The 26,527-nt window shown below is 45.5% G+C and overlaps 1 protein-coding gene across 1 annotated transcript in view; it reads left to right on the top strand.

The window, feature by feature from the left end:
• Window positions 1–26,094, top strand: part of ATP1A1 (ATPase, Na+/K+ transporting, alpha 1 polypeptide) — a 26,951-nt gene extending 857 nt beyond the window's left edge. Inside the window, exons 2-23 of the mRNA XM_014957154.1 lie at window positions 5,876–5,986; window positions 7,137–7,196; window positions 8,217–8,420; window positions 8,778–8,891; window positions 9,453–9,587; window positions 9,775–9,892; window positions 11,209–11,477; window positions 12,507–12,705; window positions 14,188–14,297; window positions 15,679–15,813; window positions 16,370–16,562; window positions 17,055–17,230; window positions 17,771–17,907; window positions 19,757–19,907; window positions 20,485–20,653; window positions 21,262–21,416; window positions 22,108–22,231; window positions 22,999–23,144; window positions 23,271–23,401; window positions 23,981–24,082; window positions 25,222–25,313; window positions 25,754–26,094. Of these exons, the coding sequence (XP_014812640.1) occupies window positions 5,876–5,986; window positions 7,137–7,196; window positions 8,217–8,420; window positions 8,778–8,891; window positions 9,453–9,587; window positions 9,775–9,892; window positions 11,209–11,477; window positions 12,507–12,705; window positions 14,188–14,297; window positions 15,679–15,813; window positions 16,370–16,562; window positions 17,055–17,230; window positions 17,771–17,907; window positions 19,757–19,907; window positions 20,485–20,653; window positions 21,262–21,416; window positions 22,108–22,231; window positions 22,999–23,144; window positions 23,271–23,401; window positions 23,981–24,082; window positions 25,222–25,313; window positions 25,754–25,782 (3,060 nt within the window). The 3' untranslated portion in view covers window positions 25,783–26,094. The remainder of the gene's footprint in view (window positions 1–5,875; window positions 5,987–7,136; window positions 7,197–8,216; window positions 8,421–8,777; window positions 8,892–9,452; window positions 9,588–9,774; window positions 9,893–11,208; window positions 11,478–12,506; window positions 12,706–14,187; window positions 14,298–15,678; window positions 15,814–16,369; window positions 16,563–17,054; window positions 17,231–17,770; window positions 17,908–19,756; window positions 19,908–20,484; window positions 20,654–21,261; window positions 21,417–22,107; window positions 22,232–22,998; window positions 23,145–23,270; window positions 23,402–23,980; window positions 24,083–25,221; window positions 25,314–25,753) is intronic.
• Window positions 26,095–26,527: the final 433 nt, after the last annotated feature.

The raw sequence follows: 26,527 nt of genomic DNA, 5'->3' as shown, positions 1-26,527 counted from the left end.
CATATGGGGCCCGCAGCCCCCGGGGCTGGTGTTATCTGATGCCCTTTTGGAGCTGAGCTGCGGAGCGTGGCTGCTCCCCGCTCTCCCAAGAGTACTTTAGACTTCTTGAGACACGAGGGGCCCGGTGTGTGTGTGTGTGAAGGAGGGGTTTTTGAATTATTAAGGCTTATTAAGGCTAATTTGCCTGTTGGTAGCAATGAGGGCGAGGTGGGAGTGAGCTGGTGTTGGGTGGGGGGGAGGTGATCGCCCCTGACTCTGCCATGTCTGCCTTCTTCATTGGGGTGATAAACGCCTGCCAGGAGGCCCTGCGGCGTTATTTTGCCCTATATTTTGTTTCTACCTGGCAGCCCACAAGGAGGTGAGGTCCTTAATTCAGATCCTATCTCTTAACTTAAAGAAAAGTGTCTCTGAAGGCGCTGGAAAACAGGGCTGAAGACTTTTTCTGAAGTTGGGTGGTGTGGTCGAAATGCCCACGTGTGGAGCACAAAACACCTCTGGGGTTCCTCCAGTTTTTTTTTTGTGTTGGGAGAAAGTAAGGACCAGTTTCAGGAGTTTATTGTTTGGATGTTTGGGGTTTTTTTCCCCTTCCAAATAACTTCCTTGTGTATCTTGTATGGTTGGAGGTGCTTAGACTTCTATTTACTCTTCTTTTAGACTCATTCCTGGAAAATTCCCAGATCTCTCCACTTGCCGAGGAGAGGGTGGCAGCGCGGGGCCTTGAGGTGGTAGCGTTGTCCCTGCCTACAGGTGTTCTGTGCTTCCCCAGCCCCTGTTCAAACATTGACTTGACTTTGCATTGTCCTCATCCATGCGGTGGCGATGTTGACATAACTGCAGGAACAGTCCTGGGGGGGGACACCTGCGAGAACATGGCTGAGCGGACAGTTACTTCAAAAAGTGGGTTGAGGAGTGCGTGGGGTGGGTTTAGGGGACTGTTTTTTTTGTGGGTTTTTTCCTCTATGAAGTATTTTCGACGTGTGTCAGCCCAGCATGATGTTTTGCTGTCCAGTGGGCAACAGGCAGTGCGCACAGTAAGAGGTCATCAAAGAGCTAAAGCATTGAGGGGACATTTTAAGGTGTTGCAGTCTTCGGGCTGCTTTAAATCGTCAAAGAAGCCTTGGAGTTGTGTGTGTGTATGTATGTATGATTGCTGTGCCAAAGGCTTCGGGGGCTGCCTTGGCTGGATTAACGGGACATGCAAACGCTTTCTAATAGGGAAGGCTCTTTGCTGTCTTGCTTGTATTCCAGATTCCATAGGTTGCATGGATAGTAAAGCAACTGGCTTGCTGCTGAAGGGCCAACACGAGGTAATTCAATGGTGTACGGCTGCCTCAGGCTTTCTGGTGGCAAGTCACAAGATGTGTTCCCTCAGCGGTGAGAATGCACGTGGGTTATTGGGGGACCCCCTGAAAAAATGGGGATGAGGGAGAGCAAGGCTGCCAACACCAAACAGCATGTGCCTGCTCGGAGTTAGGGTGCCTGGGAAGGAAACATCTTTTCCATGAGAGTATGGGATGGATGAGAAAGTAGGACCGTTAAGTGTGAGAGAACGAGGTCCTTGTCTCTGCAGCCGTGAGGAGAAGCCAAGTGTCTGTTTTACTTTAAATGGTAACAGGGCAAGGGGAGGGCCGTGAGCTGCCCGAGTATGCTGTTCAGCCCAAAAAGCAGATTATCCAAGGGGGTGTGCGTAGTGGAAGAAAGCAGACAGGATTTCATTTCTCTTCAGAGCTGCCTGGAAGCTGTCTGCAGACAGCAGCGTGGCTCGCTCCCTCTCCCGTGCCGTGCTAGCATAGTGTGCACAGTTAGTGTGTGCTTTGAGTTGCTTCTGGAGGTCAGGGATAATGCCTTAACCCCAGTTAAGGGTTTTTTCCTGTCAGAAACTAGGAAGGCTTGTTGCATAATGGACCAATTGAGGGGAAATTATGCAAATCAAAGCAATCCTTATCTGGTGCGATTAAGAAATCTTAATATATTTACATTTTTTTTCCCTCCCCCATCCCTTTCATTCCCACTTCTTATTCCTATGGCTAGAGGATGCTCCTTTTTGCCAAAGAAAACCCTGGGCCTAGCCATTGCACATTTTCACAAGGCGCAGTGACAGGATGAAGGGTCTCTGGCGAGTGGTCTGTACCAGTGGTTTGCAGTCCCACAACCTGGTGAGATCCTGAAGCCATGCTTCACCCAGACCTTTTCAAGGGGTGGCTGAAGTTCCTAGCTCCTCCTGGGAGGACTGTCTGGTCCCCCACCGATCTCCATGTGTTTGACAGCTACTAGAGATTTCTGGATTGACGGTCAAAGGTGCACTAATGTTCCAGGCGAAGAAGTGTTGGAGATGACACTCCGTAGTTGGCAAAGCACTGAAAAACGAGGAAGAGTTGCTTGGCTGTCTGGCAGTGGTGTTTAGAAAGCCAACTCTGCACTTGGGTCTTCAAGCACCTCCATGAGGAGTAGGACATGGTTGTCCTAATATCCAGAGAAGGCTCAAGGTGTGTGGGTGGTCCTGTTTTGACCCTGTTGATGAAAACCCTTGCAAAGTTTAGGTAGCTTGTCCTTCCATAATTTGGGAAGAGGCAGTCTGCTCATAATGAGCAATTACTAGCTGTTAAGTAAAAACTGCTCCGCACTGTCCTAGATGCTGAGGCTGTTTGATTCATGCAGCTGATTAGACTTTCAATTAAAGACACAAAATTGAACACAGCTCTTAGGAAGGAGTAAGAAGGATCCAGGGAAGGCATTAGCATCCCTTGCTAAGATTACGTAGGGTTGTGGAGTGGTGTTCCCAGTCCAATAGGCATAGTCCTTATGGTGACTCATCTGGTTAATACATTTACTGAAGACTGTCTCATGAGGCAGCAGGACAGTAACTTTTCTGTTTTCTCTGCACAGTTGATTATAATGACATAAGTACCAGAACAGACCAGGCCTCCAGAGACTGCGTAATTTATTTTGGCTCGTACTTGATATTTCTTTTTGGATTAGGTGATGTTAGAATAAGGGTACTTCTGAGCTTGCCTGCTGATTTGCACCCCTCCCCGTTTCCTGGTCAATCATGGCTTGTGTTGAGAACATCAGCTGTGAATGGCTCAATTAGTCCAAGGCGGAAAAGCATAAGCTGTATCTGAAAGACAATAGTGTTTTCTGGGGGCTGTATAAAACTTCTTACACTGGGGTGTACAAATGTTGTGCTTAAGCCAATGGAAAAAAAAAATCTTGCATGGGGGGGGGAAGCTGTGTTGTTTTTTTTTTCTATGTCAGTTTTGATGAGTCAGAGTTCCTAGGCAAAATCAAGTAACAGGGGTGACATTTCTGATGAGACAGACCTTCCTTTGTGTTAGGCCATGTGATTAATTTTCGATAGGTTGTGAATCTGGAGTGCCGTAGGCTGCCCTCTCGTTGTATGGCAGGAAAAGGAGGGGAGAGTGGGGGAAATCCTACAGTGCTGAGGGGTGGGATGAGCCCCTCATCCCCTAGCAGCCCAGCCAGCAGGAGCCTTTGCTCAACAGATGGGGCTCATCTTGCCAGAGGAGAGGCAATGGCCTTGAGGGCACGGAACAGGGGCAGGACTTTTGACTCTGATCTATGTCTCAAGTTCAGGATTGAGTGATGGAGCAGGAAGTTCAACATGCGTGAAATCAACCTATAGCAAAAGCTGAAACCAATGCTCCTGGCTTACCTTTTCTGCAAGGGTGGGATGTGGTATTAAAGCAACAGAAGGGAAGGTATTGTCCTGTTGTGTTTTGTTTTTAAGCTGAGGAACTCTGAGCTCCTCGCTTGGGTGCTTAAAGAAACAGTAACTCTATCCACTTTTTGTTCTGCCTACAGCCGATTACTAGGTTTTTTGTTCAGGTTGTTGGGTGGTGTTTTTTTTTTAAGCAAATCATGCTTGAATAAGGGCAGTGAGCCTTTTCATGTTCGCCTACTTGCAGGTCATCTCTGCAGCTGAAAGAGCTAAACAGTCTTATATTCTTGGGCTGTTCACTGCTGCCCCCGATAAGCTGAGTAAGTGTGCTCCTCACAGTAGTTTCAAAGAACCATGAGGTTTTTAGATCACCTGCAAGACCTTGCCAAGCTTTTTTGGGAGGAAAGGACTAAAGCTGAAGGTTGTGGTCTGCTAGTCAAGACACCAGCTCCTTCACCTTCATTAGAAATCATTTCTTGTCTTAAGCAGTTATCAGGAAGCATGTGTTTTGTACAGGACCGTGTTTGGACTTGTCTGCTAGAGCTCTAGCAGAAGTCAAAGTTGTTGTCTTCAGAGAGTGAAGGAGAGAGATGCTTCATGGTGACTTTTTGTGTGTTGCCCCATGGCAAATTCTTTCGATGCTGGAATGTGAAGGCTTTTGCTTTTTTAGAAAGAGAAATGGGAGTTTAGGTGAAGGGACGAGAATGTCAGGAATGCTGATAGTCTGTGGTTTGGTGTCCAGGGAGAGGAGGCAAACAGCTAAAAACTGTTTCTTGCCTTTACTGAACAGGGTAAGAGAGGGCTTCAGTGCATGTGGAATGTATGACTATGGCTGCAGAGCAGCATGCACAGAGTTTTCTCAGAACAATAAAGTCCTTGTCTACATGTGACTGATGTGTTCTTTTCGAAAAGTCATGATTTTTCTCCCCCTTTTTTTTTCCTCACGTAGTTTCACTTTTGGTTTTGGTTTGGAGTAAATAATGAAAATTTGCTGTACTTGCTGCTCAACAGGACAGTTTTTGGATCCTAACGGTAGTTTCTGTGTCCAGATCGCTCTCGGGAATTGAGTTTGTGATTTGAGGTGTTTGTGCAAAGATCAAGCAAGGTGGTGCCTTTGAAACCTTTTTGTAATCTCGTTAACGGTTTGACTCTGGTGCCACTAGCTGCTATTCCTTCTCAAAATACTTCTCGGGGATCTTATTGGCTGAAAATCTCATTGCATAAAACTTGGCAGGGACGTAATAGGTCCCAAGCGGGAGGGAAGGGAGGGGAAAGCTGCTATTGGAGGCTTGTCAGAGTCTGGAAATGTATGGAGTACTTGATGGAGGAACTGCACTGTGAGGCTGTAGTGGTGCCTGGTTTTCGTACCTTACAGGGTGTCAAAACTTCTTGCAGTACATGGTTATTTCTGCCTGTAACTCTTCTGTACTTTTTTTTTTGTATTTCAAATGATGTTTATATGTGGTATGTCATGATTTCTTTGTCTTTAGATGCTTGTTTACCCCATCATGACAAGACCTAAATTTCATCATGATTTCATGTACAATTAACCAGAAAGAAAGTGAATGAAAGTGCATCTGAATAAAGAGGCTTTAAGCATATTGTCTGTTCTGTGAAGCATAAGCGGGACTGAGCACAGATTGAATCTGTGAAAGTGTACTGCTGCTTTGTATACCGTTCTTGCTGGTCAAACTGCCATAAATTGGAAGCAGATTTGTGTTGCGTAACCAGCCAGCTGGAGTTCCAAACTGAGAATGAAAGTGTTGGAGTTTATCCCCCAGATTCAACCAGTTAGAGATACCACCTCTTATTTGTCTTCAGTCGACAGGCTGCTCCTTTCCAGAGGATGTGGAAGACTGAGGGGGGAGGAGGAGTTAGTGCCTCGAAGGGAGCATACGTATGCACTCAGGAATTGGTTTCTTCTGCTCTTCATCACTTTTCAGCTTGAGCTAGGGCTCGCACATCAAGACTGACTGAATAGCATGTAACTTGCTTTCCTCCTAGCTAGACTTGCATAATGTCTGGCTGTAATCTGTGTATCAGGGATGCTGTTGAGCAGACTTTTTTTTTTTTGAAGTGGTCTAACTTTAATAAACCATAATAATTTTGTCTGCCTGGCAGTCTTGTGTGCGTGTTTCATATCTACTGCTGTAGCAGTTGACTGTGTTTCTTATGGTACTGTGGCTTCTCTTGCAGGCTGGAAGAGACAAGTATGAGCCCACTGCTACGTCAGAGCATGGCGGGAAAAGGGGAAAAAAGGGGAAGAAGGAGAGGGACATGGATGAACTTAAAAAGGAAGTCTCAATGGTAAGAGTCTCGGGCACGGAAAGAGCAGCTTTTTAGAATATTTACTGCCCCCAAAGCCCTGTGTTTTGTATGACTAAAATGGAAAAGAGCTGGTGTGCTGACAGCATGCTGTGACTGAAGGTGCTGGTCTCCCTTCTGGTCCTCTCTATTTCCAAGCCAGACATGCTGCAAGTGTTTCAGTATCAAGATGATCATGCAGTAGCCCTGAAAACATCACTTCTCAAAAGGCACTTGACACAGAACCCAAGTCTCTGCTTGCTTGCATTACCTGTAGCACAGTGTAGCTGCATTTCCTCACCCAGGCAAGCGCTGTCTGGATAGCAGCATTTCAGGCTTTATTGTCCTGTCATGTGAGTGAGACTGCTGTTTTCATTCCAGTTGACTCTGTACAGCTTCTTTTACTGGCCTCTACTCAGGCTGACCTCAGTATTATTATTCCTTCTAATCATGTTTGAGGCTGTGGGGAGTGTCTCCCATCCCCATCTGTAAATGCTAGATGATGCTGTACATCTGTCTATGCACATCATCCAGCTTAGATCTGCTCTTTTTGATGTTGATACAGGTTTTGTGCTGTGGATTTGAGTCTGGGCTCTCCTGGTTTTGGCCCCCTCTGCTAGAGAGAGGCAATACTAAAGCTTGCTTGAAGATGAGATTTTGTTGTTCAGCAGCAATGCTCACTTAAAGCATCTGCTCCTTCCCGTCTTTGAGGGAAGAAACACTGCTTAAGCTTGCAGCATTACTTAAAAATGTGTGAAATCACAGGGTTAATCTTCTGTACATTCCTACCTTCCTTTCCAACTCCTTTCATTTCACATCCTCCCTCACCCCCACAAAAAAAGGCAAAACAAACCCAGTGAGGCTTTACAGAATCTACTGGGAGCGTAAAGACTGCACTGAGGTGTAGTCAGAGTTTGTTTAAAAGATGTTATGTTGTACACAAATAGTCACAAGAATGTTAAAGGTGAGACCACTTTGAGTTGCGGAAAGAGATTGAGATATTATCTTCACAGAGAGGATGAGCTAGAGTCTTGCTATCTCACCAAACTGCTACAGATAGGAAACCAGGTGGGGAATTGCTGAGCTCTTGCTGATCAGCCTTCAGGGACTGTGATCTTCCCCCTCACCCCCTCAACAATTTCTTGTCTTTCAGGATGACCATAAGCTGAGCCTTGATGAACTTCATCGCAAATATGGAACAGACTTGAGCCGGGTAGGTAGACTTTGTTTTCCCTCCCTCCTTGCTGTGATCTGAAAAGGAACAGTATGGGCTCAGAGCACTTCACAAAGGGAGATCTGGGTGGTCTGTGTTGTTTTTTTTTTTCTTGTTTAATCTCCCCTCCTCCGGTTAAGTTTCCTAGGCTTTGGGAGAATTCTTCAGCGCACAAATACTTCTCTTCCTCCTCCCACTGTACAGCCTGGTTGCAATAATTTAGTGACTTAGTTTCAAACAAAGTCACTGTTATCTGCCTCTGAATTGTTCCAAGGTCAAGTTGATTTTTTTAGATTTATTTTTTTTCCCCTGAGGAGCTTTTAGTAAAGGCAAATGTTTGTTATATTGCAGATGTAGTCTAGTGAGATAGCACATACCTAGAGCCTTAATGATGGCTAGTGGCAGTTAAAATTTTACCCTTTTATAGTAAGAGATATGCAAACTTCTTAGCTAGCCTCAAAGTCCAGTGCAGAAGTACAGCAGTAGTTTTGCACCTTTGCTCTTGTTTGCTTTGTTTAATGTGTTTTTGCATGATTGCATATAGCAACAAGTCTGCTCGTACTCTGTAACAGGGAAGACTTGCATGTTCTCAAAGACCTTGGTTTCTGAGAGCTGAACTTCCTGTAAGGCCAATCCAAAGTGTCGTGATCTTTATGGCCCCCGGCTTTCACTTTCCATAATTTGATAGATTGCACTGATGGATTGCACTGGGCTGTTCCTCAGAGCTCAAAGTCTGCTGCTGGAGCCGCCTTGTTGTGCCCTTCTTCGGTGTTTGTAGCCCCATGGCCTGCAGGCTCCGCAAGTAGGATCCAGCATCCTGTAGCTCTTCTCGCATTCAGCTTTCAAATCCTCACTTGTGTTGCAGAGCCCTGGCATCTGTGGAGATCTGATACCTGTTGGCATCTCCTCATTGTTGTGGCAGGAATCTGCCTGCCTTTTCAAGCAGGAGATGAACAAATTCAGAGCCAGCTTCCCCAGTCAGTCTTGCCACAATGCCTATAAAAGGAACCTCTCTTCTAGGGTTTGACTTCTGCACGTGCAGCTGAGATTTTGGCTCGTGATGGCCCAAATTCCCTCACTCCCCCACCCACCACTCCTGAATGGGTCAAGTTCTGTCGGCAGCTCTTTGGAGGATTCTCGCTCCTATTGTGGATCGGTGCTATTCTATGTTTTCTGGCTTACGGCATACAAAGTGCCATGGAGGAGGAGCCCAACAAAGATAATGTAAGTAAAAATGTCTGTTTTACCTCAAAGGCAGGCTGAGCAGCCTGTTTGGCTCAAAGCAAATTAACTTCCTCTAAGCACTCAGCTCAGAAGCTTTTCCCATAAGCACGGGAAATTCAGTGGGTGAGCTTTAACACATCTTGGAGTGCTTCCACATAATGAAATGAACAGCCAACTTCCTTCATGTTGTGTTAACAACACTAGCTTGTGGACGGCCTTTGTGTACAAAATGTTCAGAGTCTGCAGGTAGCTCCATGCTTTGTTAATGGGGCACTTACATATCAAGCAATTTATCTGGACAAACTGGAAACCTTTCAGGAAGATCATAATCTGACTCACTTTCTCTGCTCCTTCTAGCTGTACCTGGGTGTTGTGTTGGCAGCTGTGGTTATCATTACTGGCTGTTTCTCTTATTACCAAGAAGCAAAAAGTTCCAAGATCATGGAGTCCTTCAAGAACATGGTGCCTCAGGTATGCCTCATTTCCTTGAGATCTGCCAAGCTGTAGCTTGCTCAGGGTTATTAACTTGTTTTAAACGTGGGCTTCAATTGCAAAAGGCCTGGCTGTGAATGGTATATATTGGCGTTTAGCAGACAAGGTGTCTCTTCTGCCAAGCTGTTGGTGTGGGTTACTAGCTCTTAATGTTGGGGGATCTATGAGACTCCTTCCTCTTAATGTGGCAAGTAACTATGCTAACAGTCCAGGGCAGTTCCTGGCTCCCTGTGAGTTCCACCATTCATAGGATGCTTTTCTTGATAGTCTAGGGAGTTTAGTAACCGGTGCGATAAGCACTAAAATTTTGATTTCTTCATGGTCAGGGTCTGTATCATACCTAACCATCTTAATGTCACCTTGGCAACAAGGAACTTAAATACCAAGAAAACAAAAGTGGCTGGTTTTCTTAAATAACATATGTATCAGAAACCAACATTTTGGTACAAGTAGAAATGTTACAGAACCATAGCACAGATCTCTTAAACCCCTTCTTTGAGAGTTGCTTTTGACACAAGTTGTTTCTTTTCTGTTTTTCAGCAAGCTCTTGTAGTCAGAAATGGTGAGAAGATGAGCATAAATGCTGAAGGTGTTGTAGTTGGAGATCTAGTGGAGGTGAAAGGAGGAGACAGAATTCCAGCTGACCTTCGGATCATATCTGCACATGGTTGCAAGGTACTGCAGTGACAGGCTGTCTGAAAACTCCATTATGAAGGATAATGAATTAGTCTGGTTTCAAAGAATGTCTTTGCAGTGAATGGGTGGGGGAGTGGAAGAGAAGAGGGTGCCTAGTGTTTTATCCACTTTCATTGCAGAAGGCATCTGCCTCCTTGTGTATGACAAAGTACTCTCTTCCATGTAGGTGGATAACTCCTCACTTACTGGTGAATCAGAGCCTCAGACCAGGTCTCCAGACTTCTCCAATGAGAACCCCCTGGAGACCAGGAACATTGCCTTCTTTTCTACCAACTGTGTGGAAGGTATGTGACTCTCCTACTTAACTAGAGTGTTAAGTGCTAAGGATTGAACTCCATAGGTAAGTAAGCAACACAGGTGCTGTGTGAGTTCACTGTATTAGTTGGTAGCCTACTCCTACCACGAAGGAGCAGTTGGAAATTCCCAGCAAAGGCTTTGCCCATTCCAACTGCAATACTGTATAATGAGCAAAGAAGACTCCACAGCATTAACTGGGTTGTTGTTTTTTTCTTTCTTACTCCTTCTAGAGGAGCTGCTATGTGGTGTGTCTTTGAGCATGACTGCCTTAATTACAGAATCATAGAATGGTAGGGGTTGGAAGGGATTTTGGTGATCATCTAGTCCAACCCTCTTGCCAAAGCAGGTTCACCTAGATCAGGTTAGACAGGAACACATCCATGTGGGTATTGAATATGTCCAGAGAAGAACATTCCACAACCTCTCTGGGCAGCATGTTCCAGTGCTCTGGCACCCTCAAAGTAAAGAAGTTTTTCTATATGTTGAAATAGAATTTCCTCTGTTCCAGTTTATGCCCATTGCCCCTTGTCCTATCGCTGGGCACCACTGAAAAGAGTCTGACCCCATCCTCTTGACACCCACCCTTTAGATATTGATAAGCATTTATGAGATCCCCCTCTCAGTCTTCTCCAGACTAAGCAATCTCTCAGCCTTTCCTCATCAGAGAGGTGCTCCATTCCATTGATCATCTTTGTAGCCCTTTGCTGGACTCTTTGTCTTGAACGGGGGAGCCTAGAACTGGACACAGCACTCCAGATGTGGCCTCACAGGGGCAGAGTAGAGGGGGAGGATGACCTCCCTCAACCTGCTGGCCACGCTTTTTTTAATGCACCCCAGGAGAACATTGGCCACCTCGGCCTCAAGGGCACGTTTCATGGTCAATTTGTTTTCCACTGGGACACCCAGGTCCTTCTCTGCAGAGCTGCTCTCTAGCAGGTCAACCTCTAACCTCTACTGGTGCATGGGATTATTGGTCCCTATGTGCAGGACCTATGTGTCTTCTACTGACGGATTCCCAGCAGCAAACTGCCTTCTGTTCTTTCTTCCCCCCAAAAAACACAACCCTGCAGTACTGAGGGATATTCTTGGTCTTTCTCAAGGGCCTCGGGGAGAGAAAATGGGCCTCCCCTTAAAAGAGGGAAGAGGATGCTGTCTGCTTCTTGAGGATGGCTTCCTCTAATTACCTATGCAATTGGCACTTGATTCCCTGGGGTAGAAGGGGAGGGCATATGGCAGACAGGCTGAACAAACTCAGTGTGTTTTGGGAAGGGTTTTTGTTCTCTAAAACCTGTCTCTCTCCTAGGAACCGCTCGTGGCATTGTCATTAGCACTGGGGATCGCACCGTGATGGGCCGTATTGCCAGTCTGGCTTCTGGACTGGAAGGGGGGAAAACTCCAATTGCCATGGAGATTGAGCACTTTATCCACCTCATCACTGGAGTGGCTGTGTTCCTGGGTGTCAGTTTCTTCATCCTTTCACTCATCCTTGAGTACACATGGCTGGAGGCTGTAATCTTCCTCATCGGGATCATTGTTGCCAATGTCCCTGAGGGGCTGCTTGCAACGGTCACGGTGAGTGAAGCTGGGAGGAAAAAATTGAGTTACATATATGGTTCTTAAGGAAGTAGAGTGCTTCATGCTCAGTGTGTGGAGGTAAACATTAAAGTAATGGAAGGTACTCCACATGGTGAGCATGTAGGGCTAGACTTTATAAATTCAACGTATTCAGTCTAGTTGCCCAAATCATCGTCAAGTTCTGCAGCTGTTTTTCCAATGAAGATGGGTTCCTAAGGTAGACCTTCTCAGAGACTCAATAGTGTAGAACTGAAGTGAGCAAGCCTTGAAGTAAGCAAGTTCTGGACTTGTCTTGCCTTTCTCTGTGGCAAGAAGAGGACTTCCTGTTAAAACTGTTTAGGGTTTCTATACCCTTATGCACACCAGCCCATCCAGCCCAGAATAGCTGGCAGGGCAAGCTTTGTTTCAGTCTCAGCTTTTGATCTGGCATCTGTCAGATTCTTGTAAGTTTGGTTTACCAAAGAGATGGTGGGGGTATCTAAGTGTGCTTAGCTGTGTAGAGGGTGGTGGTAGACAGGGCTAAAGGTCTCCAGCTTTAAGCAGCAGAGCAGCAACTAAGCTGGGGAATGAACAGTTGGGAGCTACAACCAGATAAAAGTCCCTGGTGAGAAAGGGTAGCTGGGGCTTGTCACTTCTTATGCCAGTAAGTTGCAACCTTGTCACCAGAGTTATCTGGGGCTTTCTCGTATGTGGCCTGCTTCCACTTATTTTGAGAGTTCCTATGATTGGGGAACTGCAACTTCAACTAAAATGTTCATCCGGGGCATGTTATTTCCTTCCTAATGCACTGAGAGCTGGGAGACTGAAAACTTGTGAGTCCTTTCTGAAGGTTTTGTGATGAGGAAAATGGGGAATTTAAATCTAGCAGCGGGGCCTAAATGTAGGTGTTTATTTTGCACTGGTAGGGTGAGCATGGAGTTAAGGAATCGCTACAGGGCATGGAAGCTGGTTGTCCTACAGTGAGTTGGGTAGCAAGGTATTAGTGCACAAATGCATCTGACCTGTCATCATCTTCCTTGTCTCCAGGTGTGTCTGACACTAACAGCCAAGCGTATGGCTCGTAAGAACTGCTTGGTGAAGAACCTGGAAGCTGTGGAAACCCTGGGCTCCACGTCCACTATCTGTTCTGACAAAACAGGCACTCTGACACAGAATCGCATGACGGTTGCGCACATGTGGTTTGACAATCAGATTCACGAGGCTGATACTACAGAGAACCAGAGTGGTAAGACCATCTCTTTGTGCTTGAGGCATCCCATTAAAAAATGGCTTTTCCTGGGGCTTCCTGTACTTCTAAGAAACCAAGTTTCTAGCTCTCTAGTCCAAGTGAAGTTCACAGTATGTAATATATGATCTACAATGAGTGTTAAAAGACTTGGGGTGACACATAGAAAGCTTTGCACTGTAGCATGGTTCTGTTTAATCCATAAATTCCATATAGACTCTTTTTGCTCAAAATTGCTCTATTGGAACTTAGACCTCTTGAATGTTCAGCCCCTTACATCTGTCCTGTATGTAGAAATATTTGCTGTTCCATACTTCAGCATACTTGATTGTTTTTGCCAAAGTGTATCTGATGAAATTGCCCCATCTTAAGTCTGCTGAAGGTGTGGAAAGCAGAGGTGTCGACCCTGATAACAAATTACTTGAGACTGGACATAGATGGAAATTTCCCATGTTGAACTAGATGGCTGCCCTTGAACAGGGGTTTTCCCAGAACAGCCTGGGTGTGTTTGCAGAGCAGTAGCAATGAGTGAAGTGACTGTAAGACACTTCAACAGGAAGCTTCTTCTAGATATTGATAAGAATCTGAAATCTGAGTGCTGTGCAACTGGGAGAGGCACTTACTTCTCCAGAACTGTTTAGTACTACTAAATACAGGACTTTCCTAGCTGTCATCTACCTTGTGAAATGTTGTTCTTGCAACAGGTTATTAGGATAAACTTCTCCCAGTGGTGCTGCTGCACCCTGCTCATCATCCCCAACCACTCCAAAACATTGTGCTTGTCTGAACCACTTCACAAAGCTGCTTTGCTGTTCTTGGTCTCTAACACTAGTGCAAAAGTAACAAGCTATAAATAAAGTGTTACTTGGAAGCACTTGGTTTTGGCCTGGCAGTGGCTGACTTGGCTGCAGTAGAGGGAAACCTAGAAGATTTCGCTTCATGGAAAATACGTTAGCTTATCAGTTAACTGTCTGCTCAATTCATCTCCCTTGAAACCAGCTTAAGAGCCAGCATGGGAGAAGCAGTATCTCTCTTTATTTAAGCATTAGTCCTTTGGGAGCTATTTCATCCAGTTTCTGGGTGATGGCTAAAGTGAGACAACCTGGAGGTGGAACCCAGCATCCCTTACTCAAGCCCCTCTGAAGGAAAGTTACCTGTCTGGAATTTCTTAGCTTTGTCAGCCTTGCCGCTGCTGCTGCTGGATGCAGCTGTTATTGGAATCTTGAAAGCAGAGGTGTTTTCTTGCAGTGTTGCTATTTCACCTATGGGTCTTACAATAATGAGCTGCTCATCAAGTATCTGGGAAGGGAGGAAGAGTGAAAGAGATGTAGTGTGCTAACAGACTCTAAGAGTTTCCATTTCTGAGGTAAAGGCTTCTTGCTGTTAAGGCTGTGGGATTTGGGGATTATGTGGTTATTATTTTTTTTTTATTCTTTTGGGGGGGCGAGTGGGGAGACTCTGACATTCTTCCTCTGCTTTCAGGTGCTTCCTTTGACAAGAGCTCAGCTACTTGGACTGCTTTGTCCAGAATTGCAGGTCTCTGCAACCGTGCTGTGTTTCAGGCCAGCCAGGACAATGTACCTATTCTCAAGGTGAGTTCATAAAAGAAATGCTTATACTGTTCCCCACCACCAGCCTCCCATCATGGCAGCAAGATTACATCCTGCAACTGCAAAGTAGAGATATGTCACTCTTAATCTTCTCTGCATTCTAGCACTCTTCAGGAGAGGTACTATGGGCAGAGGAGATGGGACTGGGAAGACACATTCCCACAGCAGATTCCCTGCCATCCACTAGCATCTACAATCTTTTTGGGAGGTCACATATTTCAGACAGGGCTAGGAAAGATCAGAAGGCTTTCCGAGGCATTTCCCAGTATCTGGCTGTTCCAAGAATCACTGTCTCTGGCATTTGTACACTTAAAAGCTACAAACACCCAGTTCTGGGAGCAATAGACACCAGAGCTGGGGGAGCAGCAGCTGTGGGAGACTGTTTGTCTTTGGCCAGTCTGTTCTTGCTGGCAAGTCTTGGCTTTTTAAGCTTTTGCTGGATCAGCACTGGTGCAAATGCCAGCATAACATCAATTCAGAGTTCTGCTTCTGAACTGTGCCCCAGCCAGGGCTGAAACTAACTGTACAGTGCTTATAATCTGTCAAATATTAGTCATGTTACTTAGTAAGTAAACTTCTTCCCAAGGGCATTGTGCTGCTGTGGCAATAGAAATGATAGAACAAACTATTTTTCCATAGTACTCCTCTGACTTCAGATCATGTTTTTTAGAACTAAGATAAAGAGCTGGAGTTCTTCCCATTTAAGGAAGACCTGAGAAGGAGAAGTTTTGAAAGGCCTTTAGATACCAAAAGCAGTACAAAAATGAAAACAAAATTCTCATGGACAAAATGACCAGAAGGGGAAGAAATACTTGATTTAAATTGCAGCAAAGGAAACTCAGGCAGGACACTGAACATGCACAGATCTCCAGAGCTGAGAACCTCTATCTACAATCTACCAGTGCTAACCTTACAGGGGAGGAGGCACAGGCAAATCTTATCTGTCAGAGGCTTGATGAACTGATTTTATATTGGGGTGAGAGATCATACAAGTGTTTCTGTGTGCATTTCATCAGTCTTCATCTCACATTTGCTGTTCTCCGTGGCAAGCAACTTACAGCAGTTCTTCTCAAAGTTTACCTTCCAGCCTCTCTTTTTCTGACTGTGCCTGATTATATCTGACTTTCTCTGCCCTTTAAAAGGGCTTCTTGACTTTGGCAGCAGAAGACTGCTGCTCTCTCAGGCTAGGAGGCCTGATGTCCTGAAATGCAGTATTTGTCAATACTAGATAAGAAGAGTTATTCTTTGCTCTTGTATCATGTTATGTAGAAGCTGGGACTGGGCTGAGATGAGTTCTTAAATGTCGGATCTTCTGTGGTGAGTCTACTGGGATGTATGTTTTGATAGTTTTCTCTTTCCTCAGAGAGCAGTGGCAGGAGATGCTTCTGAGTCTGCACTTCTGAAGTGTATTGAATTGTGCTGTGGCTCTGTCAAGGAGATGAGAGAAAGGTATCCCAAAGTGGTGGAAATACCATTTAACTCTACTAACAAATACCAGGTAAGCACGTGCCCTCTTGAGGAGAGCTGCTCTGTGAAGCGCTTCTGTAAATTTGCCTGCAGTGTGCCTTGAAACTTGTTTTGCTACCAAAATCTTACCTAGCTATTACTTTCCTGTAGACTGCTGAAGGCTATAAACTTAAGTTAAAGGACCGTACTTAGTTACACTGTGTAAGAGCTTCTGGAGTTGCCTTGACACTAAGGTGTCAGCTGCTGAGAAAAGAGCAGGCATGCTTCCTGCCTGTGCAGCACCAGTGCACAGAGAATGGAAGATCTCAAATCTGGGAATAGAAATGAACTGCTGGGAAGTGATCTCAGCAGGTAGAATTTGGATACAAAAAAGGCCATTCCAACACCTTTGGTTATATGTTAACATGAAGGAATGCATAGTAATTCCTTAGTTTGTGAACCTTTTAAAAGTGCAGTTAAATGAAAACTAGAGCAGAATATCACAAACTGTCCTGAGCTATTGTAGTCACAAAACACTTGAGTGATGGTGATTATTCATGACTTCAGCAGTACGTGTCTATAATATGGTTTTGTTTCTTCCACCCTAGCTGTCTATCCACAAAAATGCAAATACATCAGAATCCCGTTACTTGCTGGTGATGAAGGGAGCTCCAGAGAGGATCTTGGATCGCTGCAGCACCATTCTTATTCATGGCAAAGAGCAACCACTGGATGAGGAACTGAAAGATGCTTTTCAGAATGCCTACCTTGAGTTGGGAGGCCTCGGCGAGAGAGTGCTAGGTAAGGAAAAGCAGCCTTAATAAATTAGAAAAGATCTGTCCCTCATGCTTCTGTGCAGAGTCCCCACAGATTAAGTGTAGGCTTGTACTCTGTTCCTGCAGTGTAACCATAGTGTTGAGTCAAGGTCACTTCAGCTATTCAAGTAGGAACAGTCCTGTCTTTAGCCTTTAATCTAAAAAGCAACCTGCAGGGTAACATCTTGCCCAGCAGCTGGGTTGCCTAGGTCGAAATGAAGCAAAGCATTTGGGACATTCAGTCTCCATGGGGCCACATGGTATTAGATTTGCTCCACTGCATGTGAACCGAGCTGTGTCTGGGCACCTAGCAACAGCTATTAGCTATCAGAATGAGTGTGACTCCTGCCTCAACAGCCCTGGCTAAACCTCTGACACTGCCATGTTATTCTCGTGTGGCTGTTTGCAAGAGCAATAAGCTCTCTCTCTGCCTCCTGATATGTAAGAACAGAATAAACGTGGGTTTGATGTGTTACAGGATTCTGTCACTTGGCTCTGCCTGATGATCAGTTCCCAGAAGGCTTCCAGTTTGATACAGATGAGGTGAACTTCCCTGTAGACAAGCTCTGCTTTGTAGGACTGATGTCTATGATTGACCCTCCTCGTGCTGCTGTGCCAGATGCTGTTGGCAAATGCAGAAGTGCTGGGATCAAGGTACTTCAGTCCTGGGTTCAAAATCACCTTGTCTCTACCCTTATGGCTATAAAGGGCTTCCCTCACTTTGTGTTTGCTGTAATGTGAATGAAGTATTGATCAGGATTTAACTAATACTACTTCAGGCTTCATTTCTGAGTTAAATACAAACATTTCTATGTTAATAGACTGAAAAATGAGTTAGACTCCAAACTGCTAGGCCACTGGCAGGCACTGATGGTAGTGTGTCCCTGAGGATGTGATTTGTCTCAGGTGTGTTCTGCATGTCCCACAGTACTGACTGAGATGAAAGAGCGGAGCACAGGCTGGAAACGGAACTGAATCTGACTCAGGATTAACAATTTCCTTTGTCTTCCATCCACCTCAATCCCTTGCATACTGGTTACAGGCTACTGCCTGTACCTCAGGTTTGCTGTGTGCCAGGGCTTGCTAGTAGAACAAAAGCCACGTGGCCTTTCCAGTCTCAAGGGACCCTGCCTCTTGGGCAGTGTTGCTCTGCAGTACAGGCAAGGCTTTCACGGTAGTCTGTTTGCATTTCAGGTTATCATGGTTACTGGAGACCATCCCATCACAGCCAAAGCCATTGCCAAGGGTGTCGGCATCATCTCTGAGGGCAATGAAACAGTAGAAGATATTGCTGCTCGACTCAACATTCCTGTCAGCCAGGTCAACCCCAGGTACTGACTGGTGGGGAAGGCTGAAACTGTTAAAGAATTAAGCATTTGCCCCTCTCCTTGCCTTGCATAATCTCTAGACATTTCTCTTTAGAAGTGAAAAGCTTGGCATCTGCTTAGCTCAGCATGTTGTGGCTCCTTAACGTGTATCATGAGTTATTTGAGGAATGTATAAGGCTTTCTTGAATGCGTATGTCTCTTGTGCATGGGAACTAGTTAGGAGTAAGCCCTATGCAGAAAACTCGGGCAGTTTCTTCTGTCCTTTCTCTGCCCCATAGCTGCCTGTCCTGATGGTTTGTCCCCAAGTTGGAGGAATGAAATGGCTGGCTGGGTGGAGTGTCTTTGGAGGACAAACTTTTTCCCCCCCGAAGCTGAACATTTGCCCCACCTGGTTCATGTAATTGTACAAACAGCACGTACTGGGCAATGTAGGGGGCAGGAAAAAGTATCTAAAGTGACATGGGGGAGGAAAGGGGCTGTTTTGAGCAATGACCCTGAAACCATGTACTCTTGGGATTATTTTAAATGGAGGTTGGGTCTAGTTTTGCCTCCAAATGTATACTTAATCAAGCTTATTTAAGTAAGGTAACTTACAGGTTCATGGGAGAACTCTAGTGAAAAGAAGACACCTAGTTTGTTAGTCACAATCCAGACTGAATGAGCTACCAAAAGTAAACTCTGTTAACTGTTTTACACTGTTTATAGAAAGAAAAGAGCTGAAATGCCACCTATAAACATAATCACTCAAAGCCCAGTTCTGCCCTTTTTACTCTCAAACTCTCTTCTGGGTCTGATTGCGTGTGGGCAAAGGGAGCAGGACTTGGGCTGGTGACACTGATCAGTGGCTACAAGCAGAATAAATGGGAAAATAGAATTCCTTCCTCTTAGGGGTTAATGTTTGCCTCTATATCCTAGTGCAGAACTGAGGCATCCTCAGAAAATGTGCTTTGGCATACATGGGCTGTTTGCAGAATGGCTGGGCTGTCTGCATTGCTTAGTTTGACCCAGCCTGTGTTTGGGCTGGAGGGTAGCCATGTAGCTTATGAACTGTGAATAGAGACACCCTGTGGAATGAATTGTAGGGGGAAGACAAGTATTGTGGCTGGATTATTCTCTACAGTTTTTCTTTTTTTTGAGGGTAACTTCACAAAGTAGCAATGCAGGCTGGGGATCACTGGGCTTTGTGACTGAGCAGGTCAGCAGCTGGCTGTAAGGGTGGGGAAGGAATTTCCCTGTCTAAACTGGGTGATGTCATGAGCTGCATGGACAGTCTCCTAGACCTATAAGGGATGGTATGCTGGGTTAGAGAGGTGGTATTTTGCTGTAGCATGCAGGGGACCAAACCAGTCTAAATATAACATTGCATGCTTTTGTTGCTGAAGAGTGTAAATGTCTGAACTGGCATAGTGTGAGCACTCTCTGAAGAGCCATGTGTAGATCATCAGTCTGTTGCAAAAAGGATTGCCTGCAGAAGACCACAGCATCTCTTATGGTGTTGGAAGCTAACTTGCCTGAGCCAGGGCTTCCTTTCTTGCAGAGAGGCCAAGAGCTGTGGAAGCAACTAGTTTATGGCTTTTTAAAATGCATCAGGGCAAAGAAGTTAATAGTCTGCTCATGAGGCTCTCTGTTGCTTGGTGCTGTCTTACTGTCTTTCTCTTTGTGTTTCCCATCTACCTGTAAGCTTGGAGCATCAAACTTCTGTGCAGAGGCAACCTGGATTAGTATTTAGTCACAGCAGGAGCTGGTTTTTCACTAGAGCACTAGGGAGCCATAGCTTTATGGGGCAAATAAACTAAGTTTCTCATTAGTTATAACTTGTGAAGTAAAACGTGATATTGTCTCTTGATTGCAGGGATGCCAAAGCTTGTGTTGTTCATGGCTCAGATTTGAAGGACATGACTAGTGAGCAGCTGGATGACATCCTGAGGCATCATACAGAAATTGTCTTTGCCAGGACATCTCCTCAGCAGAAGCTTATAATTGTGGAAGGCTGTCAGCGACAGGTAAAGAGAGGGAGTCAAAGGACTTCATATTGGAGAAGTCACCAAACATATAGATATATATATATGCTGAGTAACAAAAGCTACTCTCTATATAGATAGACGTAAATTACCAATCCATGTTACCTTCTGAAGTAGTAGAGCTTAGTCTTCTCAGTGCCCTCAGGTAAAGGGCCAGACTAGATTTGTCTGCCAGCAGCCTTTAGCTGCTGATGTCAGGCTGCTCTACGAGACACAAGTAGAAGGGTCTTGCAGGAGAACTTCTTCAGTTTGTATCGAGGCTTTCTTCTGATCTTAGGATTTTTGTTAACACCCTTAATTCCTAACTGGTCTGGAGATGTTTGGGAGAGGAGGATTCAATATGTTTATATATTGTCCAACATCTATTTTGGAGAGACTGGCAAGGTTCTCTGATAAGCCTGATCAATGGGAAAGGGGTGAGGAGAGGACAAACTGTCGTCTCCTTACAGTAAAGTGAAATAGCTTTTTATGCTTCGTGTCCTGAAGGATGGGAGAGAGCTTTTCTGCCAAAAACATCTTCTATGGTGATTTCAGTCTTTCTATCCCTCTCTTTGACTAGGGCGCCATTGTAGCGGTGACAGGGGATGGTGTGAATGATTCCCCAGCCCTGAAGAAGGCTGACATTGGTGTTGCTATGGGTATTGCTGGCTCGGATGTCTCCAAGCAGGCAGCTGACATGATTCTGCTGGATGATAACTTTGCCTCCATTGTCACTGGGGTTGAAGAAGGTGAGTTTATAAGTGGTGCGCTGTGGTGGCGAAGTGGCATGCTTCAGCCCTGTTAGTTACTGATTGCCTCTGAAATAGAGGTGTCTGGAGGGCTGCCCTTATTTCAGTTTGTCTCCTTGAAAAGTGTTTTCAAGGAGGATGGCACTTTCCTCCTCCCTTCTTCCTGTGTGGGACCAGCATGACCCTTTGGGATGGGTAACAGTAGGAAGTAGCTGAGTAACAAAAGCTACTTTGTCCTTTTGCCTAACACTGACCCTACAGTCATCTTTGCCAGCTGAGTCTGACACAGTTTCCTCCCTGATGGAGCAATAGCTCTCAAACAGAAGCAGAACCAGGGGGTGTTCCAGGGACTCTTGATCTTCAGAAACCAGAGCTCAGTATCCTGCTGCTGTATGCAGTGAATCCTGATTGCTGTAACCAAAAATACTACTTTGTGTAGGTGGTGCTGTGCATGGAGCACACAGTCCCATGCTTACATGCAAAAGAACTCTTTGATTTGTTGCACTAGCATTTTGCCTTTCAATGTTACCACTGAAGCTGCCTGTGAGCTACTTGGTGGCCTTGTGCTGACAAGTGAGAGTTATGTTGTTCGTTTTTTCTTGCCCCAGGGCGCCTGATCTTTGATAACCTGAAGAAGTCTATTGCTTACACCTTGACTAGTAACATTCCTGAAATCACGCCGTTCCTGATCTTCATCATTGCGAACATACCCCTTCCACTGGGAACAGTCACCATCCTCTGTATTGACTTGGGCACTGACATGGTGAATGTCTTTTTTTTTTTTGTTTGTTTCAAGAAGAAATATGGGTATTGTTAGGTACCCTAAAGAGGACAGATGGAAGGAAAATGCCTGAATACAGTTTTCTTTAGTGTTCTGATTTATGCCTACAAGTATCTCAAGGGCGGGCTGAGGGAGGAGGGAACCAGACTCTTTTCAGTAGTTGCCAGTGAGAGGACAAGGGGCAACGGGCACAAGTTGGAACATAAAGGGTTCCACTTGAATATGAGGAAGAACTTTTTCACTGTGAGGGTGACAGAGCCCTGGAACAGGCTGCCCAGGGAGGTTGTGGAGTCCCCTTCTTTGGAGATTTTCAAGACCCACCTGGATGCAGTCCTGAGTAACATGCTCTGACAAGCTCTGGGTGGTCCTGCTTTGGCAGGGGAGTTGGACTAGATGATCTCTATGGTCCCTTCCAACTCTAGAAATTCAGTGAAATTCAGTGAAAAGAGGTCATTTGATACTCACTTAATCCACACTCCCTGTCTTGTGACTCTGTCTGAGGATCCTTCGGTTCCATGCAAGGACAACCTGGGGATGGGATAAGGTTCTTCCCAAATACTACAGCTAGGGCTTTTGGGTGGTGGTCTCTCTCAGACTGAAAACGTGGGGCAGGGAAGGCTATATACAATGGAAAATCGAAATGGTTCTAACAATGGTCCTACCACCTCCAAAGGTCCCCGCTATCTCCCTGGCATATGAGCAAGCAGAGAGTGACATCATGAAGAGGCAGCCCAGAAATCCCAAAACAGACAAGCTGGTGAATGAACGGCTGATCAGCATGGCCTATGGGCAGATTGGTAAGCTGGCCTGTTTTCTCTGTCACTGGTTTGAACTCGGGGGAGGGGTATAGACTGTCCTGAGTCAGTGACTGTTCTCATTTTGGTAGGGTTGAGGTTTGGGATGTCTACACCAGAACCTGGGGCTGTTAAGAGTTTGCCATGATTGTGCCTCCATGGCATATAGCGGTGGCTTGTGCAGCTTGATCCATTGAATCGCTTTCACAGTAATTTTGTTTAATTGCATAGCGCTGTAAAGGAACTGGCTGACAACCAGCTCTCCTCTGGTTCAGACTTGTTCAGCAAGAACATAGATCCCATTGTTAGTTTAATTAGAAGTAAAGGATTCTCTCCAGCCTACCCTTAAACACACAGTATTAGGAGCCTTGATTAAAGGCGGCTACGGAGATGTGCCCAGTTCACAGGACGGGAGCTCGTGCTTAATTGCAGCAGACTTTGGGAACCTTCTTGACTGTATTTTGCAAGGGTTGGGGGTGGGCAAGGCTTAATGAGAATACAAAGGGAGTTTTATCTTGTGTCCTTGAGTACCATGCCATCACAGCACAGGACAGAAGTAACTCTACAAAGTTGGGAGCAGAAGCCACCCAGCAAGAAGGCTGCAGCTGAGTTTGATGTTAGTGTGAACTATTTCTATAGCTGCTGCTTGGGAGACTGACACCCACAAGGAGTAATTTTTTGGGTGGTTGGGGTGTTCTATAAATTGCTCTCAGTTATAATGCACTGCGCAGTAGCTTCATCAGTTTTGTCCTTCTTTCTTACCTGTTTAGGTATGATCCAGGCCCTTGGAGGTTTCTTCACCTATTTTGTAATCATGGCAGAGAATGGGTTCTTGCCTTCTGGCTTGCTAGGAATTAGAGTTCAGTGGGATGACCGGTGGATTAACGATGTGGAAGACAGCTATGGGCAGCAATGGGTAAGTTTTGAGTTGCAGCTTAGAGGCTGCCAGCCAGAATACTAATGCCAGCTGAACTTGATGTGAGCACCAGAGAGCAAAGGAAGCATGTCTGAATGAATGTTCTCTGCTTTGTGTGTTTTCTAGACCTACGAACAGAGGAAAATAGTGGAGTTCACTTGCCATACAGCCTTCTTTGTTAGCATTGTGGTTGTGCAGTGGGCAGATTTGATCATTTGTAAGACCCGAAGAAACTCTGTCTTCCAGCAGGGAATGAAGTAAGTCAGGTTCTCTGTGGAGGACTTAGAATTGGACTCTGCCTATTCTCCAGCACATGGCATTCTAATTATTTATCCAAGCAGTGTCTGGGCATTTTGGTATAAGTCTTGAACAGTCTGGTGCCTTGGTGGTGGATAAAGAGGGACTGGGTGCCTGCTCTCTTGTGGTACCTGCTACGGTCGTCAGGCTGAGACAAAGTGAAATGCTGACTTCTGCTGGCACAGTGGGAGCCCACTTCAAAGGACAGTGGCATATTCCAGCACACAGCCTTGTGCAGCAGCAGAGCAGCTGGTCTCGGGAGATCTTGTGGCATGAATCCACAGCCTCCTTCTGAATTTGTGATGAAGGCAATTGCTGGTTGACTTTAGGTGTGAAATGGTTTATCTTCGTCTAGAGACATAAAAGACCCTCATGACACCTCTGCCATCGGCTTGGGAGGCCTGATAATCCCTACCTGATGGACTTCTGGGCCAGACCAGAATGTCTGTTTCCATTCAGTACTATGTGGCAACTAGGTGTTTTTTAGGATGTCATCTGTGAAAGTGCTTTGTCCCTGACTTCTTTCCTGTTTCTACTAGGAACAAGATCTTGATATTTGGTCTCTTTGAGGAGACTGCTCTCGCTGCCTTCCTCTCCTACTGCCCTGGGATGGATGTTGCTCTAAGGATGTACCCTCTCAAGTAAGTTGTATCATGCTTTTTGTGCAGCAGGCTGTACCACAGAACAGTAGCATTTGGGTAGGGAGATGGACAAAAGTAGTTGTGGGCTTGTGGAGCATGAAATCTCTAGTCTGAACTTAGGAGAGCTCAGCTAGAAGGGGACAAGTGATCCTTTGCTGTAGTGTGGCACATGGGGGGTTTGCTTTGCTTTACTGCTTGTGGAAATTCTTATGGGGAGCCTGCAGTTCAGTGCCCCACTGGAAATTAGCTGCATAACTTCAGTTGTACCAGTGTGCTGTAGTGCAGTTGCTCTTGAACATACTTGCCTGGGGTATTTTTATGGAGAGAGGGGCTGCACCTCCAAAGAAAGCCAGTTGAATTGCTGTAAAGCATAGGCCAGGTGACTTTTCTTTACTGAAGAACTGGTGATGACATCTTGTGCTTTTTCTACCTTTCAAAAGACTTTACTACTTATGCTGTTTCTTTGGAAGATGCTTTGTAGGTGCAGCTGACCAGTTAGTGCCTGGTAACTTTCCTAACGATTGGGAGGGTGCCAGCATCTTAGGCATTGCCCAACAGCATTGCAACACTTCATGGCACGGTTTAGTCTCAGACTTCTAACAGTCCTCTGGCTTTTAAGTGCTGTGAAATTTTTTATGTTAAAAAAAATAAATATCCTAGTACATCTTGCACTTCATTTAGAAGTGTTGTCTGGAGTTTGGTGCTGAAGTGTGAGCATTTCCTAACAAGAAAGCTAGCATCTGCCCAGTGCCTGTAGCAGCTAGATGTTAGCACGTGTAAATCACGAGGGAAACTAGTGCAGTTCAAATAAGCAAGGCCATGGGCACAAAGGTTATGTGTACTAAGAAAGGAAATATTGCTAGATTAATAGGTGGGGAGGTGCTGGTACAGAGATGAACAAAGGTGCTATGACACACCTCATGATGGAATTAATATCCGAAAGTGGATTAACCTATTGCAGCAGAAAGATTGGTGGTAATTCTTGGCTTGGAGGATTCTCAGCTGAACCACAGCCTTGTGGGAGCTGGCAAGCTGGGACATGCCAGTCTTCCTGCACTCTCCTGTGCCATAAATCAGAACTCTTCTAGGCAAAGAGCATCGCTGCTGCCTGTGTTCTCACTGTCTCCTCTCCCAAACAGGCCGACCTGGTGGTTCTGCGCTTTCCCGTACTCCCTCATCATATTCCTGTATGATGAAATCAGAAAGCTCATCATCAGACGCAACCCTGGTGGTAAGAATATGCTGCTAATCTGTGTGTTTCCTTCCCCACCTTCTTGTGCTGCTGAGCTGTGTGGAAGCTTTGACAATGCTCAGGGACCCCCAGTGCCAAACACTATATTTTGTTGTGTTTTCCCTTTCTCGACATTTATGGTGCTGTTAGTCCAAATTAAGGACTTTCTGTGTCCCTCTCCCTGTGTTCTCCCACGGTATATGAAAGTACCAATGCACTGAAGTAGATGAAAAAGACTGAATGGTTGGGTAGTTTTAGAAAGCTGGAACAGGGCCTGAAATCTGCAGCACATCAAAAATTTGGCAAGATTTTTCCATTGTGATGGGTCGCTTACTAGCTCAGATGCTACAGTGCAAGTTTTCAGAGCCTAAGAGGAGCTCTAATGAACGTCATACTTGGTCTGCTTTAAGATTAACTCTTTCTCCCTCTTTTTCCTTTAGGTTGGGTGGAAAAAGAGACCTACTACTAAAAAGCGCCTGTAAAACATTCCACGCACAGCCCATGCCACCTCTCCACCATCTCCCCTGTGTGCGTACTTCATCTTTGCAAGTGCAGAACTGTGCCTGGGCAGGAGTAAGCTGAAACTGAAGGAAACGTGAAGAAACATGGACTGGAGGAGAAAGCAAGGGGGAGGTTGGGGTGGGGGGAATGGCCAACCATCAGTCCATGGGGATGAGAGTTTGAGTAGTTTTATGTGCCTTTTTGTTTTTGTAAAAGGAAACTGAAGATTTTATATGCGGATTTTTACAAATAAAGATGGATTATAAGAGGATGCCCCCCACATGGTCTTAGGTGGATGTTTTTCTCAAAGCGAAACCTGGTTCAGAGCAACCTCCCCTCCCTGCTTAAGGTGTGATGGTGACAGCATGAGCTACCCCCTGGCTTCCCATTCTTGTAGCAGAGCTGCTTGACCTGGCAACAAGAGCATATGCAGTTTTTAAAAGCCCTCTGTAGCTGAGTGCCTAATGTGACAAATGGCTTGCAAGCTCAGGAGGTTTGTTGGCTTCTAGCTGTGCATCTTGGCTGCTTTCTGCAAAGGTAACATTGAGTGGAGAGAAGAGCTGGTGGCTGGGTTGTGACTGACTTGCTGGGCTCATAGTGAGAAGAGGCTTCCACTGAATGGCACTTGGATCCAAGCACCCTTGTTCTGGAAACTGTGACACTGATTTTCCTGCTTGCTTTGCCAAGCGAGGGCTAGTGTTTCCTAGTGTCCT

This window comes from Calidris pugnax, unplaced genomic scaffold, assembly GCF_001431845.1.
Source record: "Calidris pugnax isolate Ruff unplaced genomic scaffold, ASM143184v1 scaffold225, whole genome shotgun sequence".
Classification (NCBI taxonomy): Eukaryota; Metazoa; Chordata; class Aves; order Charadriiformes; family Scolopacidae; genus Calidris; species Calidris pugnax.
Note: the sequence above shows the minus strand (reverse complement) of the source record. Positions and strands in the feature narration are given on the sequence as shown.